At 32.5% G+C, this 12,989-nt stretch overlaps 1 protein-coding gene across 1 annotated transcript; it reads right to left on the bottom strand.

The window, feature by feature from the left end:
- Window positions 1-3,338: 3,338 nt before the first annotated feature.
- On the bottom strand, window positions 3,339-12,973 carry LOC106769395 (phosphatidylinositol glycan anchor biosynthesis class U protein). The gene is made up of 14 exons (XM_014655001.2): window positions 12,720-12,973; window positions 12,594-12,641; window positions 12,442-12,502; window positions 12,292-12,324; window positions 11,929-12,053; window positions 11,162-11,296; window positions 10,246-10,322; window positions 9,870-10,132; window positions 9,070-9,126; window positions 8,794-8,962; window positions 6,054-6,111; window positions 5,892-5,977; window positions 5,754-5,810; window positions 3,339-3,930 (listed from the first exon to the last, which is right to left on the bottom strand). The coding sequence occupies exons 1-14, from the start codon at window positions 12,862-12,864 to the stop codon at window positions 3,835-3,837; spliced, it is 1,410 nt and encodes a 469-aa protein (XP_014510487.1). The 5' UTR covers window positions 12,865-12,973; the 3' UTR covers window positions 3,339-3,834.
- Between the last annotated feature and the right edge of the window lie 16 nt (window positions 12,974-12,989).

Below are 12,989 nucleotides of genomic sequence, written 5' to 3'. Positions count from 1 at the left end.
CTGTTATTCATAAATAATAAATATCTGCAAATAATAACTATCTGTCACATATTTTACTCGTATATACATTACTGGCAGATTTTTTTGTCACTTCTAATTCTAGGTTATATCACTATTGGTCGGCATATACAGAGGGGAGGGGTGGGACTACATTCCCCTACACCGCTTAATCAGTTTTTCACCTTTAACTATATAAAAAATGCCCAAAAATTTATATGAAAAAAATTGTTTGACTGAAATAGGTAAACAAAAGTACCATAGGCATTTAAGTACTACAAAACCAACAATGCAATGGAGTAAATTCACAGCGTTTCACTATGAATGAAGTCTTATATTAGACATCTACATCATTCAAACATCTTATAAATAATAATAATAATAATAGGTGTATTAAAACATTTCTGGATATACAGATTTTTTGTTTGAGATATTCTTGTCTATTTCTCCTCTTGTTCAATTATTTAAAATAAGTTTCATTTTCATCACAAACGTACCAACATTCCAAAGACAACTTATTATGCATTTTTGCCATCATTTAAAATAAAAGCTGGAGACAAATCCCAACATCGAAAATCGACAACCACCTCTCACAAAATGTTACATACCAAACTTATATCCATTTAAAGAAAAACAATATTTTATTTATTTCTCCAAAATATCTATACCAAATTCAAAAACAAAGAAAATACATCAAGAACGTATACTTTATCTAACTTTTCCGACTTTCAATTTCCATAAAAAATCAATCAATTGGTATACGTGATTGATTGTGATCAAATTTCTTAAACGCACACTTTTACACTTACGTTAAATTTGTTCCAAAAAAACCCATTTTAAAATATTAAATTTTTACATTAATTAAGTTATTACGTATGTCAAAAACTAACAATTCAAACATCGTCATAAAAAATGTTAAGTTAAATAAAAATTACAAAAATTGAAAGCATTAAATACCAGAGTCCACATTAAATAAAATAAACGAAAATAGAAATAAAAAATAATATTAAACCTTAAAACAAGTTTTATTTTCATCACAAATATGTCCGACACTCCCCCGCCTTGGTAAAAATCAACCAAATCACAACCAAAATAAAGTGAACATTCTTGCAGTTTTAAGAAAATAAATTCGTTTTTTATTTAAAATGAGAATTATTTTATAAAATTTTCTTATTAACAAAAATAGTATTTTAAATGAGAATTGTACAAGGTAAAATAAGAGAAATTTATAATGGTCAGTTCTATCATAATACGATATAAGAGAGAGGGACTTCCAACTATTAGTAGTTTTCATTCATTGAATAGTGCTGTAGTTGAGTTTGTTATGTTCTTTGAACAGTAAACGTACTAATTTGTTTTCTCTTACAAACGTACCAATTTTATTTATAGGAGCATTTGTTAAAATAAAATTGTTTTAATTAAGGGTTAAATATGTTTTAGTCCCTATATTTTGGGACGATTTTGGTTTTAGTCTATTTTCAAACTGTGGTACAATTTAGTCCTTTAACTTTAGAAAACTCTCTGGTTTTAGTTTTTTTTATCAATTTTTTTTTTAACTTTATTTGTTGTTTCAAACACTGAAGCAAAAATGTGTTAAACAGTGTAAACAATCCAAATGCTATAATGAAACGTGTTTGAAACAAAAAATAAAGTTTAAAAAAAATTGGTAAAAAAGACTAAAACCAGAGTTTTCTAAAGTTGAAAGACTAAATTGTACCATAATTTAAAAATGGACTAAAACCAAAATCGTTCCAAATTATAGGGACTAAAAACATATTTAACCCTTTTAATTAATACAAATCTTGGGAAAGTAATCTCACCTTGAAATAAGTTTTCCAAAAATGTATTTTATCCATCTTATTACCTAGAAGATATTTGCATCAGAAGTGGAAAACTTAAGCTTCTGATGTTAAGATAAAAGTTTATTTAATGTGATAAAAAGAATTAAAAATTATCTTTGATTACAAGGAGACTGGTATTTTATTTACGAATCAAATTTATTTTAAACATCCATATAAATCTTAGTTTTTAATATTCAATATTTTAAAATTTATTATTTTCCTGTACCAAAATTAGTTTCTTATACCAAACTTTCGCTAATCAGGTACAACAACAATAGTGTTATTATATATATGGTCACTGGGATGCTATAAAGAATACGAGGATTTCCTAAAAAATTCAATGTAATGTCTGTATTGGATGGCTTGATTAAAGAAAAGTTAATTTATAATATATAAATAGATGTAAATTTTATTTTAAAAATTAGTTTTATAAGATTAGATTAAGTTTAAATTCACTTCTTAACATTATTTTGGTTTTTCTTTTCTGTGAAAAGAAAAAAAAACCCCTTAAATACACGAACAAGTCTAATTAAATAGAAAGATTCCCAACTAAACCTCAAACTATGGGATTTTAAGCTGTTAATTTTTCCAAGAGAGAATTCTTGTTTTTCTTTCAAAATAAGTGAAAAAAAAAAGAAACACTTTAGGCTTTAAACATAACAAAAAAAAAAGTTGCCGTGGAGTTTTAAGTCTTTAAACGAGTAATATTTATACACAAAAAGCTTTAAGAAAAATGAAAAAAGGAGTAGAAGGCATGAAAGGTCATGGTCATGAAATTCACTCCGTGACAAAACCATGTGTTGTTATTTCATTGAATTAATAATTAATGCTGACATACAGTAGATGCTAACTTTTAATAGAAAATATTTTGAATATATCTTTATTAGAAAAAGTTATTGGTTCGTATTTTTGAGTTCAGTCTATCACTAACCAGGTAAATTCTGCAACGTGTCACATGGAGCTGTCTTCTTTGTAATCACATCACACTGGTTTGCCTGGCAAACATTACATCACATTTGGAAGCATGTCGTGTAATTTAAATTCCATTTATGCCAAAGCCGAAAGCACATTCTTTGGTTTCACTTCACATCTAAGTTATTGTTTTTGACTGGATGCAGTCCAAAAGGTAAGTAGGACAGAAACATCGCTGACCGTTGTTGTCTAACACTTATCTCTAAATTGTGCATGTGAAAGGCCTACATGTAGCAGGGGGAAGGCGCGTTTTACGGGTGTTTGTTCTTGCATACGACAACCCCAATTGCTTTATGCATATCTATATTTGTTTCACATGTAAGAATGTTCAAAGAAAGGCATGGAATGAGTCAAAGTAACATGTGAAATGTACTGCGCAAGTTGATCGCTGAAGTGATTAGAGTAGGTGGAGTGCGTATAATAGCCCAAGCAACGTATGAATCAAGCAATTGTCAGCAATGACAATGGACTCAAATGGAGGAAAAGCAAGAATAAAGGGGTGCTACAGAATTGTAATAATCACAGATGACGAAACCAAAAAACCTTGACTAATATCACACTAGATAGATGATAATGTGAGATATGCTCAAGATGTTGGTGTCATTACAGATGGTTAACTCCTATAGACACGCTCCAGATATTCTGACCAACAGGTGCATTCATTATAGTAACATGAATTTAGAACAAAAAAAAAATAAAAAAAAATTCATGTGCTGCATTCTAGTTGCATTTGAAGAACAAAGCCATTGAAACTTACTGAATGGTACACCAAGAACATAAGAGCTCTAAGAACCCCAACACAAAAGCATGATTGTTTTTCCTTTTTAACCGGCATTCAGCATCAAGATTGCAGAGTCTTGCGTCCAGATACTAATCAGGGTGAAAAATGCTTACATCCAAATAAATGCAGCTATTTGATATGTAATTGAAGGGGGCAGCACCAAAATGGTTCCTGGAACCGAGAACTAATTCACGTGAAAAGCTCATGAATACCATGGATGCATAGAATCATAGTTCAAAGTTCTCAAGATTTGACGTTTTGAACAGCTGCAGTAAATAGCTTTGTCAGCGTTCTGTCATGATTTAGCATGGCGCTGACACTCTCAACCACCAGAATGATCTGCCATATGAGAAGTAAGAAGCATACATAAGTTTACAGGATAACATAAAGAACGTTTAATTTTTATTAGGAAACTCATTATAGCCCAGTCACAGGGCTAAAATGTTCATAAAATCCTATGGACAAAAACTCATCCATGGGTTAATCTTTCTTTCTTTCTTTTTTTTTTTTTTAAAAAAAACTTCTTTAAAAATGAAAGTTTCAATTTTATGTATTTTAAGAGAATCTTATACACATGAATAAAAACATTAATTTGCTTCAAATTTTGGTCATTCACAACCTAATTTAATTTAAATTATTAACATCAATATCATGATCCAACGTAAGTTCATTATAAAACTCAAAATCTCAATGAAGAAAAACATATATTTCTTCAAGGAACAAAAACATAAAAAAAAAAAAAACTAACTATAAATTAAAAAGATGATTTCATTAGGTGACTTGAAAAGAGAAATGATGTGAACTGAGAACCCAACCTTTTCTTTTAGAGATATTTTATATTTATGTGATATAATATTAATATAAATTTCAAGGTTGTTTAAAATTTTAAAAATAAATAACATTTATGGTTAAAACGATTATTTGAATTACAAATCATATCAATTTTCAAAATGTTAGAATTTATTTTATAAAGATCAAAATTACCCATTTCAAAGGATACAAAAATCAATAATTCGAAATTTTAAAGATGTCCACGCTAACTTTTACTGTTATATTTGTAAATTTTTATTATTTTGTCTTCTGAGATATTTAAAAAAAAAAGATGTTTTAAATTTTGCAAAAAGTAATTAATAACTGAATAAAAAGATTAAAAATACACTACACAATCAACTTATAAATAATAATAGTGGTTGATTTAAATTGAGAAAGCTTAATTTTGCTTACTAAGTAAATTTACAATTTATGTAAGTTCATCACCAATAAAAATCATGAAATAGTAGATATATTATAATATCAATAATTAAATATTGTAAAAATATATAATAATAAAGAGGTTACTCTCAAAATAATAGTTTTCAAACCATATTTATTTTACACCACTTCTTTTTATTTTAGTTATTATGTAGCATACAGATATAAATAAAGAAAAAGAAAATAATGTTTCACATAAAAATAAATTAGTGAAAATTTATTATAAATTTAAGTCAAATAGATTTACATTATATGCTCTTAGTTATAATAGACAAATTAATGAGATTTTGTTAAGCAAAGAGTAATATTAGTTCATTATTTGTTAATTTCTTTTTCTTAAAATTTACTGTTATGTTGTAATGGCTCAAACTCACTTCGGCCTTTACCTTAATGCCTTTATATGGGGTCTTTGGAAGCTAGGTATAAAAAGGGGTTATTTTAAAAGTGAGCTGAGGTTGTCCGTAGGTTAAATTCATAGGTATAATTTTGACAGAACTTGCCAAATGCAATGAAGTACACCACCATAAAATAATTAAGTTGGTTTTGAAGCGTGGCATCGAGGAAAGTGAAAAGGGTCAAGATTTTACTACGGGACCCTTGTCCTAGAGAGAGGCTGGGGCTTGTGTTGATGAGCTAGCATCAATCTTTGGCTCACAGTATGTGATAAATATTCAAGAAAATACAAATAACTTCAACTAGCATTATTTGATAAACATTTTCTGAAAAAGAATGTGAATAAACTAAATGCAATTCTGATCATGATAAAATGGCTGGTAGATGTAAATTGACAAAGATCTCCATTTGTATATAAACTTAATGGCTAGAAAAAGTTGTGAAGAAAAGAGATACAGCAACAATAACTAACATGAGGTGAGGAGAAGCGAATATCACAATGAGTAGATATAACGCACCTGAAAGCACGCATAAGCAATTGCTGTCGCAAAGTAAAAATTTGCATTACCAGTACCCTGCCGATTTTATTACAGAGATGAGGAACTGAAGATAACAGAAAAATCTATTTGAAATGGAAGGTAAACACAACTCCATACCCTCCATATCCATAAATTGTGCATCACAGGGCTAAGAAGTGAAACCCCAACATAACCAGATAATAGGAAGAATGAAAACTGCATATCTGAAAATCAAGGAAGTTGATTACACAAAAAGAGATTATGAGCAGTATAAAAGGTTAAAAAAGAAAGATAAATAACCTTTCAGTTCATAAGCAAATAACCCAAGTAAACCCAAATACAGAGCTGAATCACCAACCTGGTTATAAAGAAAACAAAATGGTTACAGGGATTAATCCAGTTTGAAACATGACACAAAATCACAAAATAAACACATCAGTGATGGATTTATTTAATGTCTGAGTACTGACAAGTTAGAGAAGACAATATAGTATATAGATCAATCACATTGCAACATGATGCAAATTCACACAAAACACATAATATATGTGGACTTCTCTAAGTAGATTGGAGATAGATGCATAGATGAATGACAGAACAATCAGATACCAGCATGATGAAAATTCACACAAAATAAACACATCAGTGCTGGACATTTCATGTTCAAGTTCGTAGCTCAATATTTACAACTGCACTGATAATATTTTCCCATCTAAGCCTGCATATGTGAATGTGCTAAGTGTGTAACATACTTATTTGCATAATTTCTATTTTGGACGACGTAATCATACAATATCATACATTTAACATTTAACAGGATAACAACATCTCTTTCATTCTAAATTATAAAAATATTTTCAGCAACACCCAGAGAGACCATCATGCCTAAATTCTAGGAGCTAATTTGAGTCCAGGTAAAAATTAGATCTAGCATACACTTCATAACCAATCTTCGTATATGAGGATAGCTGTTATGTATCCGAGTAAGAGAGGTAACGAAATCAACCTCTCACACACTCAAAAGAATAATAAAAGAATGGAATAGAACGAATTGATATCTTTTATTGATGGTAATATCTGGGTAAACACAAGTAAACAATAACTGGGAACATAACCTCCTTCAGTCATCCAATAATTAGGAGCATAACCTCCGTCCATAATCCTGGAGCATAACCTCTTTTACAAAACTCACAATTCAAAAGCATATCTTTAACCCTAGACTCTAGCTTTATTTATAATAATTATTTCCCGCCCATATCTCACTAAATATTTCCCTAGAATATATCTGCATATAAATATCCCTATATTTAATGTAAATATCCCCCTGTATATTTTCCTAACATATATCATTAATTATAAATATCTTATATTGTATATTTTCTTGAAATATATATTTATTTACTCTAATTATCCTTTGCTTAATATCCTCTCAGAATAACGCTCTCATTACTCTAATTAGTTTCTTGCCTATCCTAAACGTTGTGACAGTTCGGATGCTTCCTCACTGCTTTCAACCATTCGGCTTGGTCGCTCCATGTTGTCCACCGCTCGCCAACTCGCTCCTCGCCTTCCACCATTCGGCCTGGTCGCCTTCCACGCCAAGAATTGTTCTTGGGAAGCTTTAAAGGAGGCGATGGTGATCTGATTTGTAGAAAGAAACAATGGGTTAGTCTTCGAAAGACTAGCGACCAGTAAGCAGTCGGGGATCGTGGAAGAATACGTCCAACCTCCGAATGGGAAGGAACTGTTGGAACCGAACGGTTCGAACGCGAGAGGACTGCCAGAACCGAACGGTAGCAAACTTCTGGATCCAAACGTGAGAAAACGAGCAGAACCTAAAGAAAGAGGGCTTGTCGAACCGAATGGTAAGGTACTACGGGAACCGATTGGTAGCGGACTGACGGATTCGAACATGAGAGGACTGCCAGGATCAAACGGTAGCAGACTACTGGATCCGAATGTGAGAATGGGCGAAACCTAAAGAAAGAGGACCTACCGAGCCGAACGGGAGAGGACGACCAGAACTGAACGTGAGAAAACTGCCAGAACCGAATGGGCTAATACTGGAAGGAAGAATGAAGGTTTTGGAAGGAAGGGCAGATGGAAGAATCAATGCCCTAGAGAGAACAATGAATTTGGTGAAGAGGTGGGCCAACAAAAAGAACAGGGGGCTTGCAGTCTTTGATACACTTGCAGAGGGACGAGAACAACGTGAAGTATTGAAAGACATCGAAAACCATTTCCTCAGCGCTTATGATTCTGGAAAAATGGTGACCAGAATGTTGGACGAAGAATGGAAGACATTGGAGGAAGTTTTACCACCACCCAAACCTCCAGAGCTGAATTGGAGGGCAACAGCTAGTGAGTACCCGCCATATGATAACACAATGATGGAGAGAAGTCAGGAGATTAAGTTTCAAATTTCCAACCTTGAGGACAAGGTTGTTTTGTAGCGAGGTGTAATGTAAGGGTATAAAGTGGGAGGATGTTTGGTAAATTAGAGTAAATAAATATAGTTTAGGTTAATTAGAGTAAATAAATATATATTCCAGGGAAATATTTAATATAAGATATTTATAATTAAGGATATATGCTAGGATAATATATGGGGAGATATTTATATTAAATGCAGATATATTATAAGGAAATATTTTATTTAGAGTAATATTTTAGAGAAAGATTTAGCATAGTATGGATGGGAAATAATTAGTATAAATAAAAGAAGAGTCTATGGTTAGAGGTATGCTTTTGATTTGTGAGTTTTGTAAGAGAAGTTATGCTCTCAGGTAACTGACGGCGATCCTACTCCCAGTTATTAGAAATAATTGACGGAGGTTATACTCCCAATTATTGTTTACATTTAAGAGATTCATTCGTACAATTCCATTTCCATTCTTTTGTTATTCTTTTGTTTGATTTGAGTATGTGAGATATTGTTCTAGTTACGTCTTCTACTCGGATATACGTAACACCTAAATTCTAGGAGCTAATTTGAGTCCAGGTAAAAAATAGAAACTGGTGAAAAAAATAAACAACTTACCGAAGGATAAGATTTCAAAATAGAAGATATCACAATGTATACAAAAGCTAGAAAGCATGGCCGATGATTAAGCCGCAAGGCTAATGGTGCTAGCATCATTAGAATATTCCCATGAAATACTATCAGGAAGAAATTTCTGAAAAAATCAAAAACTTCTGCAAAGAAGTACCTGTAATGCAAATACCATCAGAACAAAATAAGTGCCAAAGTTCATGAGAGCAATAAAATATTCAAGTCCACCCTAAAGGTGGTAGTTTCCCTTCCTATAGCACATACCACAAAACACCAATGTTTGGAGACAGATCTTGTATTGTAAGAATGAAGCCATAGGTTCTGCACAAACAACCTAGAAGTTTATTTACAAGATATAGAAAAACTTGTCATTCCAATGAAACAAGAAATTGTGACAGTTGACGTTTCAACAGTTCTTGATAATGATAATAACAAAAGAGAATAAAAAAAAATGTCATAATCACAAACAGTGTTCTCAACAGAGATAATGCAGTAAAATCTACCTCCCTCAACGCATGGAAAACATATTAATTCTCCGCACACTAAGTTCATTTACATTTTAAACAATGATGTTGAAAAATGTGCATAGTTTCTTTTATAATAGAACAAAAATTAATTATTTGATTATTTGGGTGGGAAATGAATTATTTGACTTCCCAAAGGGTTTTACTTCAGAGTTTCACACCAACAATAACTAACTACATGAACAAACAACAGTAATATGGACCTAAAATTTTCTAAATCTTATGAGGCATCAGGGTAGCTTATGCTTCTCAAAAGTTGTTGGTGACTCCAAAAGCCGATAATGGCAGCAGTTACAAATCCAGTACTTCTGTAATTATTTTGGAGTTATCGTAATTGTGTATAACTATTTTCACATGATATTCTGGATTTTTCATTGCCTCTTAGAAAAGCTCCCCCAGTCTTTACTTTTTAGAAGACCCGTTAACAACTAGACCCAAATTATTGCAACTACTATAACAATGAACAAATATGCATATTTATTTCGTCATTTGAAAAATTGTTTTCTGAAATGAATAATTGTAAAAGTATTTAAGCAAAACCTTTTGAATAACTCCTGTAGACCGCCATACTGCTGGACATAAATACTACAAAGGACTAAGATGTAGGATGACCAAAGCAAAGTCCATAACAGAAAAGACACGACTGGCCTCCATGAGAATACATTCGCAACCTTTAGCTGATTCTTTGCTTTCTCTTCTGAATAACTATCACTTGAGGAGGAATTGCCAACTTCGAGCCTATTCCTTTGCCAGAATAATTTCCTAGGAGGAGCATCAGGACCATATCCCAATAACAATATCACCTGGAAAAGAGGATAATATTAGTATCTACAGATTAATAAATGCAAATTACAGAGAACAAAGATTTGCAGATTATGCTGAAAATGTTATACAACGAGTTCAAGCAACATCATACTGGGATAATAAGAATAGCAGGGTACAGAGACAAGTGTGTAGCCATGACCCATCCAAAAGCTGCCAACGGAGCTAGTCCTGTTGTACATCAGTACAGTTTCAACATTACACAAAATATTAGATGAAGATCACAAGACCACATATGTAAGGTGATAATGATCTTTCTTCCTCAGTTCTCACTACTACTTTCAAAATCTAATAAGCTAGCTAAATATAGCAATAGGCAACCTCTACACAGACGTGGATATCAAATGAACAAAGACATGTAAATTCAATGGCAATAATAACAAACGAAATATTTCCCATGCATTTGAGAGAGAATATGAAAAAAGAAAGTTAAAGAAGACGAATATTGGACATAAAAAATGATAGTCAGGGCTCAATTGTCAGCAAACTTACAGAAAAGGTATACCAGACAGAAAATTTGATAGAAAACACAAAAAACAATGATACCTACAGAAAAATTATTCCTCAAATTAGCTTGGGGCGTTCAGTCTTAGTAATTACTATTATATGTACACAAGTTCAACCCCCTTTAGTAGCCATGTTTTATTGGTTTTATTGCTCAAATAATAATACACACATATATATGTTCCTTTCTATTCAACACAACATAAGACCAAGAAACATTTCAGGAAAACAGAAATATAATAAAAATAAATGGAAAACTGTTTATCAAAGTCCTTTTGCATAAAAGTAATCCTTCAGCTAAAAATTGAGATTCCCACAAAACTTCCCTAAGAAGCTAGAACTAACAGAACTTTTCATCAACGCCAAGCAAAATTCATGTTTCAATATTAGAAAGCAAATAAAACTTAACCAGAAAAAAACTAACAAATACCATTTAAATATGATAGGAGTGAGTCAGTAGAATCTAAAAGTTCAGAAATTAAAACCATAGGTTATTAGCTGCTTACGCGAACATGCTCCATAAAGAGATAACACAACCATCAAATTCTCAATTGCAGATGTGGATAGACCAACGCATGCAACTATTGTGAAAGGATTCCATAAGTATGCAAGAGCAGCAAAATCTCCTGAAGGAAGACGCTCTGGAAACAGCAAAAATACAATCAAAAGGGGTGAAAAAGAATTTGCATAGTTTCAAAAAGATCCACAACCAAAAGGGGAAATTTTTACATTAAATTTTAAAATATGACCATCACCTACCCTTCACAACAATAGTTGCAAATACCCTGTTTTATTCTCAGCAATTCAGTAAAACACGTTATCTTTTTCCTGGAAAGGGAAGCATAGTGTTTGTTATGATACAGACACTAGACAGACACAGACTTCACCGTCCGTTCGTTCACAGAAACCACACAGACGTGGGATGATTGACAAGGTGTTTCATTTCCTACCTTTACTTTTTCACATTTAATACACTATCACAAAAGAGGGAAGAAAAGCGAGCGAAGAGTCAAAGGGGCACTCCTTTCATATCTATTGTTAATACTACCAGTAATCTTCATCAAGTACCATGTTACAGTTTTCTTATAATGCAGCATGCACAGATCAAAATTTCTCTCTTTGATTGTACAATATATCTTTATCTGAAATTCAAACTTATACACTAGTTTTATAAATCACTTAAAAATAACAAATAAAAATGGGAGAAGCGCATACAACCATACTCATATCAAATTTGAACAGAAGGATCATAGTGGAAGCACATGCTAACAACCTGAATTCTCTGACAAATCACGAAGACCAAGTGATTGTAAGCTTGAACTGTATGCCACCTGGAGTTTTTCACCAGCAGCACAAATAAGCATTGCACTAACCACATCTGCAATAACAAAAACCAAACTATATCCGGAAATGAGCTGATTATTTACTGTTTAACAAAGAATGCAGCAAACATAAGTGAACACAGGGGTAAAGAACTGCATATACAAGATTCAGAGGTAAACAGAATTACAAGGATAGATAAGAATTATTGAGCAACGAAGATCACAACAAGTACGATTCAGGAGCTGTGGAAATTAGAAATAAACAACTGAATAGATACTAGTAATACTCGTCAGTAACAGGCGGAGAAAGTTACCCGCATAAAAGATTATCAGGCTGTCCTTCAATTCTGAAGCATCAACAAGGTAATTCGAAGTCATTACAACATAGGAATTTCAAACTTAGTAAGTGAGTCCATTTAAATAAAGCAACGGAAAAAAAATCTGACACGATTGACAACAGGTACCTTTTAACTGTAAGCGGACCGAGAAGTGTCAATAACAAAGGGGAACCATGGTACATTGATCCTGGAAACACGAACAAGAGCCTGAGATTTCTTACACAATACTAAACAATAATATAAATTGATCCAATGAACGAATCTAGAAAGGGAAATACCAGCATAGGGTGAAACTGACGACTGCTTCAACCAGTAACCCTCGGCCACTGCGAAAAGAGAAGTTGAAGTTGATAAGAAAGCACGATATAGGAATTAAAGGTAGTTGAAGAAGAAGAACAGTATACGGCGGCGGAGGCTGGTGAGGGGGGTGGAGACTTCAGGGCGAGAAGAGAGGTTGAGGTTTTTGGGAAAGTAGAGGAGAATGAGCCTGAACACGACGGAACCTATGACCCAAGTCCAGAACCATGGAACCTTCTTCTTCTTCGTCATCTTCGTCTTCCTTTACGTGCTGCGTCTTCAGATCGAAACTTTGCGCAAATGCTTCTTTCCTGCTCTGGCTATTTCCGAGGAGGTATTCAACCAAAACGACTTCTATTTCTGTCGTTCGGCTTCTT

Source organism: Vigna radiata, chromosome 7, assembly GCF_000741045.1.
Source record: "Vigna radiata var. radiata cultivar VC1973A chromosome 7, Vradiata_ver6, whole genome shotgun sequence".
NCBI lineage: Eukaryota > Viridiplantae > Streptophyta > Magnoliopsida > Fabales > Fabaceae > Vigna > Vigna radiata.
Note: the sequence above shows the minus strand (reverse complement) of the source record. Positions and strands in the feature narration are given on the sequence as shown.

Bases quoted from the DNA above. Each gene is read 5' to 3' on its own strand.
- LOC106769395 (XM_014655001.2), bottom strand. From the start codon at position 12,864: ATGACGAAGAAGAAGAAGGTTCCATGGTTCTGGACTTGGGTCATAGGT. The intron at 12,642-12,719 runs GTATACTGTTCT...CTCTTTTCGCAG, and splicing joins CCTCACCAGCCTCCGCCGCC to TGGCCGAGGGTTACTGGTTG. The intron at 3,931-5,753 runs GTGCGTTATATC...CTCATATGGCAG, and splicing joins TTGCTTATGCGTGCTTTCAG to ATCATTCTGGTGGTTGAGAG.